Genomic DNA, 8,281 nt, shown 5'->3' on the forward strand with positions numbered 1-8,281 from the left:
CAGATGAATCTTGGTATCCAGTACCCAAGCAAGGTAATTCTTCCCAATAATGTCAAGGGCAGCAAAATCAAGCTTTGCCAAGTTCGCAATTTTCTTTTCTTTTTGAAAGAAAAATGAGATGTGTAAGAACTTGCAATAATATGTATTTCTGTAGGAATATAGCATTAGAACTTCTGGTTCTTACAAATTTTTCGTTTTGATCTTCAGACCAAAAATGATAAGCACTCGAAACTTCAGGCTTGAGATTTTCATGATTAATAAGAAGGACGATTGTACCTCACCATTTTCATTGAAACAAGCATAGGATAGGCGATTATTCCGCACCACTTGAACAACAGAAAAATTTAAATATGCAGAGCAAGATATAATTGATTTAAATATGTAGAGTAAGGTGGAAGATTATACTGCACCACCTAAAATTGTAGTAAAATTAAATTTACAGCTGAAGATGGGCGATTGTACCACACCATCTTTGATCGCAGTGAAAAATTAAATTTGCAGTTCAAGATGGGCGATTATACCGCACCATCTTTGATTACAGTAAAATTAACATAAATAAACACTGAGTTAGAAACTAGGAACTACACCCAACAAGAAATCAAAGATATAAAAGATATAAGTAATTGTTAAATTTAGAACGAGAAGCAGGCATGGTGTTAGCAGTTCATTGCGAGGGTGCATCACGCTGATGAAGTAGAAGAAGAAGAAAAAGAAGAAAAACAGGAAAAACCTTAAAGGAAGCATTTTTTTTCTTTCTTTCTTTCGGTGAAGGGAGATGTGAACTATTTAAGGTTAGAGAGTTATGCTGATAACGTGTTATAAATAAATAAAAGTTAGAGAGATAACTTTCTAAGGACAGGAGTGAAGCAGGTGCAAAATATCACACTAGGACTTTAATAGCTATAACACAAAGGGGATGGCAGATAAAGAGATGGAGGGATACTGATATTATTTCTCTTGCTTTCTTTCGCAGTGCATTTGACAACAGATGAAGTGCTCTATTTATAGAGCGACTCCTATAACTACAACCATCACAATACAATGATGACACTTTTGAAAGTATCAAACATCATTACTCACTATTACTAAGTCTTTGGGCATTTTTTTGAGTGGGCATTCACCCACTAATTCTATAACAACCTAGCATTTGTATGTTGGGGTATAACTTATACCTTACGTGCGTGTATATTGGTGTGTTACGAAAAATTCTGTTAACAATGTCACTAATTCATTATCCAGAAAAATGCACTGAATTTGTGTGTGCATCGGTATTGTATTTGATTTTGTTGAAAATATATCGATACTTTGTCGGTACATTTGTTGGTCGCAATAAATATTGGTGAAATATATCATATATTGACGGTCTAGCCTAACTGTTCATTTGCAATGCAAATAACACCTCATAGCAAAATTGGTAGCCTAACTTTTCCAATGACCAATGTAACTCTGAAAATGACTCCACCAACTTCATGATCTATACATGACCAGTTTTGGGATGGAAGTCACAAATAAGCGAAGTACATACACTACAAGAAAAAAGGCTAATTGTCACAGAGCAAGTGTGGTTGTTGCTAGGAAAAAGGCCAATTGCCACAGAGCAAATGCGGTTGTTGCTAGGGTTGTTATTGCTAAATGTGTGACAATTGCTATGCTAACAACGTCCTCCCTTGCTGCTTCTCGCAGTGATAACTACATATGATATGAATAAACTATGAAGTACCTCATCAGCGATGTAAACTAGCTATGATCGACTTACATGGCTAGCTAGCCCTAACTGTGCAATACCATTTTAATTCCAAAATTGATCGTGGGAGTTTCTTCAAGATCTATCCATGACCAGTTGCTAGGAGTGTAGTTACCAATGGCAAGTTCTCGTCCATGATCTAATCAGGAGATTGCACATAAGTGGAGATCAAATATTGGATAAATTTTATAAATCATATAATGTGATTGTTAATTAACGTGTTTATTATCTATGATGACACATCACATGATTTACAAATGTGGTTTAATAATTTGGTCTACGCATTACTCGTTTTGCAATGGGGAGTTGTCACTGTTCATCTATTGTATAAGTTAGGCCCATGGAGCCAACACAGAAAGGCCCAGTACCATTTCCAGTCGAGACACGACCTCACCTCGTCTCATACCCCTCCCCCTCTCTCTCAGATCTCACCCTCCTCTCCTTCCTCACGCTGGAATTGTGGACTCTCACTGTAATTGCAATTTGTCGTTTAAAAGGTACGAAAAATTTCTGTATACAATTGAATTTTAAATGTGATTTGATATATTTGATTGGGTTTCTTTAGGGGTCTGTCACTGTCAGTAAACTGGTTTTGCTTGTGATTTCTTGATAATTTGCGTGAGTTTTGCACTGAGATTTGGTTGTTAAAGATGTTTTTTGTATGGGATTTGGTTCTGTGCATTGATTCCTCATGGAATTTATGAATTTTGCTTCAATTTAGGAATTGGCATATTTTCGTAGTCGGTTGATGTATGGAGAGAATTTGGTGATTAGGGTTTAGCAAATGTTTGATGACTGAAGCTCTTGGTGTCTGCTTCTAATCAACACGGCTATGGCCGAAAGGATCTTGGGTAATTTGATTTATGTTGAGAGGGGTTGAAAGTTGACACATTTGGATGTGTTGACTATGGCCATAAGGAGCCTACTGACCTGCACTCAAGCTCTGTACTTGAGTCCTTCATCTGTGTGAGCTCCCTTGATTATCGCCGTTGGCAAACATTAAACGTCTAGATATCCGTTAATATTTGTTGTGCTAAGGGAGTTATAGTTTGTTTTTCCGTATTGTACTATGTGTGCGTTTGGATGAGGGACTTTGAAAGTTTTATAGAACTTAGGCTAAATGGTTATGAAAGCACTACAAAAATCATGTGGATCGACTGTGAAATTGACGTAATGCTGTACATTTGCGGTGCATTTGTAGTGTTCTAGTGTAGGTGCTATACATTTGTAGTGCAATTTTAGTGTTCTAGAGTAGTGTTGAAGTGTTTGAGTAGTTCAGTAGTCTCTTGTAGTGCTGTTTTAAGAATAGAGTCCAATGTTCTTTGGGACTTTGAAAGTCCCTCATCTAAACATTGCATAAGGAATCGATAAATGCATTTGGTCAGATCCATCTTCAAAAAGAAAACTTATATAAGAAGCTCTTCCTTTAGGAAGCAAGACCTTAGACTACTCTGTACACAAAGTGGAGTGATAAACTACTATCCATAGTATCTAATCTACATGTCCTATATTCAAAAGAACAATAAGGTATGTCAATATGTCATGGAGTTACCATAACATTAATATTTAATTGAAGGTAATTAATAGCGTGTAAAAGCTGCCTTCGAAAAACAATGTCTAGAGAAAATGGCTTGTTGGTGTATAATATTGGTGGATTGAGTTTTGGTGGGAAAATGAATGGGGTTGTGTTCACTCTTTGGGTGCTTTGCTTTTATGTTATTGGAATGTTATAGCGAAGGTGGATGGATTTATATTGATTTGTGTCATTTGGTTTGTTCTTACTACAGACATTGATGTATGTTAATGTTGTTATATTATAATTTTACTGTGTTTTCTTGCCTTTTAACTTGTTCTTATGTTTATAGTTGTGTGAAAAACAGACGTTACTAATTTTCTAGCCATGTAAAACAATTACGAGAAAAGAAACCATCTTAAGTGGGTATTTTGTTTCTTTTTGATAAAAAAACCAAAAAATAAAAACTGTAAACAGTTACCAAACAAACTTTATGTTATTAGTGTTTTTCAAATGAAAACTAAAACTAAAATTTAAAATCAGTGAACTGAAAACAAAATGGTTATCAAACGAGGCCTAAAAGTTGAGTTATTTTTTGTAATTTTGCACAGAAACCTTCAAACTTCTCAGTCTTAGCTTAGATCACCATGCCTCCAGTTGGCCCTCGATCTGGTGATGCAATCTTCGCCAACATTGAACGGGTGGTAAGTGAAACCCCTACTTTACCCTTTTTTTTCTTTTTTCTCAGCATCCAAACATATTTAAAATCACTAATGTTTTCTTTATCCTCTTAATTTGTAAATTGAATGGGTTTCAGAATGCGGAGTTATTTACGTTGACGTACGGTGCGATTGTGCGCCAGCTGCTCACGGATCTTGAGGAGGTTGAAGAGGTTAACAAGCAGCTTGATCAAATGTAATTTTTTTATGCTCTACTTTAATTAAGTTTGTTTCTTTCTTTTTTCTCTGAGAATTATGCCTTTCTTAGAAGTTTAGTTCTAGCTTTTACATTATATGGAAGTGTGTGCTTGTGTGCATTGACAATTATCTTTTTTTCTTCGTTTTTTTGTTGTTGTAGGATTCTGTTTATGTCTGTTAATTTATGTCAATCTTTGTTTTGAACTATGAATGTGTTGCAAGGAGGACAACTTTTATTTGTCGACGTGCAATGTTTGATGACCAGCTACCATAACTTTTGATATAAATGTAATTAATTTTCAGTTTAGCTGATTACACGACAATTTAATTGCATCTCAGGGGCTATAATATCGGCATTCGATTAATTGATGAATTTCTAGCAAAGTCTAATGTATCTAGATGTGTTGACTTCAAAGAGACAGCTGAAGTAATTGCAAAGGTTTGTCATTAACGTCTGTTTCCTTTCAAATTTGAATTTTCTGTGGATCTTAATTGTTCTAAAACCTGGTAAACTGTTTCTTCTGTGCTGAAGTTTGGTATGTGCTGCACATTTCACTTCAGTCTACCACCTGTTGCATGGAAGTTATTGAATCTTCTATTACTTCCGATAATGTTTTGAATTGTTTGGTACCAATATCTTCCACTTAATGTTGGTGGAAATTTAATTCACTTATTCTATCTTCTCCCTTCTTGGGGATGACAGCGGAGGTTTGTTAGTGAAAACCACGATTTGGATCATGGTTAATGGCTGATTGATCAAAATGCTAAATGCTGAATCCCGTCCACTGCTTGTGCAACAAAACATATTAGTAGGCCTAACAATATTGAATTTAGAATCATTAAGAAGTGGAATTAAGGTTTGTATACTGAGTTTGTTTGGGTTTGAGGCTGTCTGGCGATGAAAATGGTAATGAGCCAGGGTTGTGAGTACATGTATTGGCTTCCACAAGACAGTTCCTCAAGTGTTTGTTGCAATCTTTTCATGCTTTGATAGATTGAAAAATGTTCGCTTTTTGCTGTGCTTTTTTCAATTGCCACAAGCTTCTAGACGAAGATATGTGAAGGTTTTTTTTTTCATAATTGCTCCATCGATATTTTTTCTACAGGTTGGTTTCAAAATGTTTTTGGGGGTCACTGCATCTGTTACAAATTGGGATGCTGATGGAACATGTTGCAGTATTGTTCTGGAGGACAATCCTCTTGTAGACTTTGTTGAGCTTCCAGATACTTGCCAAGGTCTTTACTATTGCAATATCTTAAGTGGAGTCGTAAGAGGCGCCTTAGAAATGGTGAGCTGTACCTGTAATAGTCTCTTCTACCGCACTGCTTTGACATATGCCCCCTCTGAGATTTATGGTTTTCCCTTTTTGTCACTAGAATTATGTGGCCGCTATATAACAGAAGACAATTTCTTATTCTTAACATGCCTCATTGATATTGGCTTTTATTTTGACTTATATAGAGAATACCATAACTTTCTGCTTATGATTTCAATTTTATTTCTTCCATTTAAAATATTAGTTATGGAAGTTGTAGCCGAAAAAGCCAGCTCGCTGCTAGTGAAATCGTTATCTATCTATTTATATATTTTTTCAAACTTGTCCTTACATAACTCTATCATGCTTTGACTCAGCTTCAGTCGTAGTTAAGTTTTATTGTTCCTTTCTTATATCATGTATTGGTAGAAAGTTTTCCATTTTTTCTCCTACCGAATGATTTCGATTTTCTATTCCCCCATGCACTTTTACTTATAGTATCTAAGAAAACTTGTATTACCTGCTTGAGGGGAATCACATGATTCGCAAGGCTAAAAGCACTTTCTGATGGGAATATGGGTTTTGAAGGTTCTGTTAAAACCTAAAAAAGTGAAAGGGTGGTGGAGAGTCTGTTTTGATGTCAGACATGAATTTTCTCCGTCTCTTTATTTTCTCTCGTGCCTTACAGTTACGTTGTTTCCATGGTCAGGTATCAATGAAGACTGAGATTAGTTGGATCCGTGATATGCTTCGAGGTGATGATGCATTCGAGTTGCAAGTTAAACTCCTGAAGCAAATTCCAGAAGAGTACCCGTACAAAGACGATGAGTAAAATGCTTGCACTAACCTGATACATAAACAGTTTTATTTCTGCTTCCACCTTTTCCTTGAAGTCAAATGTTAGCAGCAGCTTGTTATCTCTTTAGCACGCGTTCGCGGGCACAATGGATAACCGTGTTTTTATTTACTCGCCATTTAGTTTGTACCGTTCCGATGAATCATTTTAACGGCTTAAATGTGCAATTTGCATGTTCTGCGACTCTCATCTTATTTTTCATGGAACGGGTTGTAAGAACAATAATCAAATCTATATGTTTTCACAAGTTTGAGTCAGGAGGGGAGGGCTTAAACCTTAGAGGCGGTAGGTTGAAGAGGAAAATTTTAACCATCAAGACAATCAATTACTTGCCAAGCGGCCTTGTTAACATAGTGGTCACTGTCAATTTGCTCTTGAATTAATTTCGGACCTAGAGCTATCTTTTTTTCTTTCTCTTTTTAATACATTAGATATTATCTACACTAAAACCAACTTCAATAGTTGGATTAAAACTAAGAACAGTTTAAGTTTTAAACTCTCCAAAGTTGCTGCAATCATTGGGCTTAAAAGCAAACTTGGGTTAAAACCTATTCTGGGGCCAGATTCTGCCCAAAATGCCAATTAATCCTAAAATTCTTGCCACCATTGAGGGTGCAGGCACATGAAAAAGAAACATTCTCGGTGCACTGAAGTGCCCTATATCCCGCATGCGACAAAGCTATTAGTGGTTAGTCGTGAATAATCTTTGCATTTGAGGATTGAGTACTCAACTTCCCGAAAGAGCAAGATTGACATGATAGAAGTTCATCAATGATTTTCAAACTTATGGTAAGAGGATGCCTGTGAGATACTTTGATGATACGGTGCATCACATCTCTTTCTGAATGTCCTAAACAGTTGAACCAAAGCAAGGAAACACTCTGAAACCCGGGCTCCTGGGCGGCCACATGGTTGGTGCGGCTCGAATAGTTGTAACATATAAGCCATTAGGGAGGCGTTCCATCTTCTCATAAATATGCTTCTGGGCATATTCGTATGAATTGATACAAAGATATTCCAAACAATTCTCTTCAGTGGTTTCTGCATGGTAATTATTCTCTCGAATATCCCTAAATCTCAACAACGTTCTTTCAGGATGGGGTGAGTAAAGGGTTGTTAGGGTAGCGCCATTGGACAACATGATAGGGTAGCGCCATATCCCTCAATTAGGTTGGATGAGCCCAAAGGGTTGTTAGAGGTGAATTTTTAAGTATGACATTAGTAAAATGGTGTGTGTAGTTGCACTATATGGTAGACAACTAACTTTCCCACAAGACATACCTAGAAATAAATTAATTGCCTTGGTCACATGCATAAGGTAAAATTCGAATTCCATTCACTCAATTAATTATTCAAAAAATAATATCCATAAAGTAATTATCCACAAAGTTTAAAATAAAACATCAAACAAATAATCCATATATATAGAAATTGTTCGAAAAATTAAACTATAAAAATTAAAAAGGGGGGAGGGGTGGTTTCAGCCACTAGGTGTTCAACCACTAAGGGAACACCGCCAACATATCTTAATAATGTTATCTCATCTTCTATCTGGGCGAATGCCTCCTGAAAATAAAAAATCTCCATGGTGGTATCTTCGAGGATTATCCACTTGTGCAAAGTTTGTCTCAAACTTCTAGCGATGTGAATGATACTTAGCAATTTCATCAAGTGAAGCTTAGCAAAGGCAGGACCAATGTTCTTTGGAACTACAACTATAACACATCAAGATTAGTTGAATCATGATTTGTTTGAGCTTTGTAATTCGGAATGAAAAGGTTCGCTTTGACCATTCACATCTAGATCATGGATGTTTGCAATCCATATTATGTAAGGAGATATTGCTTTTGCTAATTCAAATTGAACAGTCATATAAAATCGGTCTATTTCTAGTATCATATCCATTAATAATAAGGCCCCTAATTTTTATTTGGTATGTATAATAATTTGAATTTCGTTATTAATTTATAATTTTTTTTTAATTTAATAAAACTT

At 35.8% G+C, this 8,281-nt stretch overlaps 1 protein-coding gene across 1 annotated transcript; it reads left to right on the forward strand.

Moving 5' to 3' along the window:
• Positions 1–2,112: 2,112 nt before the first annotated feature.
• On the forward strand, positions 2,113–6,533 carry LOC137716243 (uncharacterized). The gene is made up of 6 exons (XM_068455667.1): positions 2,113–2,241; positions 3,869–3,961; positions 4,075–4,172; positions 4,514–4,613; positions 5,281–5,463; positions 6,140–6,533. The coding sequence occupies exons 2-6, from the start codon at positions 3,905–3,907 to the stop codon at positions 6,260–6,262; spliced, it is 561 nt and encodes a 186-aa protein (XP_068311768.1). The 5' UTR covers positions 2,113–2,241; positions 3,869–3,904; the 3' UTR covers positions 6,263–6,533.
• The last annotated feature ends 1,748 nt before the right edge of the window (positions 6,534–8,281 follow it).

The sequence above is a fragment of the Pyrus communis genome, chromosome 14 (assembly GCF_963583255.1).
Source record: "Pyrus communis chromosome 14, drPyrComm1.1, whole genome shotgun sequence".
Classification (NCBI taxonomy): domain Eukaryota; kingdom Viridiplantae; phylum Streptophyta; class Magnoliopsida; order Rosales; family Rosaceae; genus Pyrus; species Pyrus communis.

Excerpts from the sequence above, each read along its gene's own strand:
- LOC137716243 (XM_068455667.1), top strand. The coding sequence starts at position 3,905 with ATGCCTCCAGTTGGCCCTCGATCTGGTGATGCAATCTTCGCCAACATT. Across the intron at positions 3,962-4,074 it reads TCGCCAACATTGAACGGGTG|AATGCGGAGTTATTTACGTT; the intron begins GTAAGTGAAACC and ends AATGGGTTTCAG. Across the intron at positions 5,464-6,139 it reads TAAGAGGCGCCTTAGAAATG|GTATCAATGAAGACTGAGAT; the intron begins GTGAGCTGTACC and ends TTCCATGGTCAG.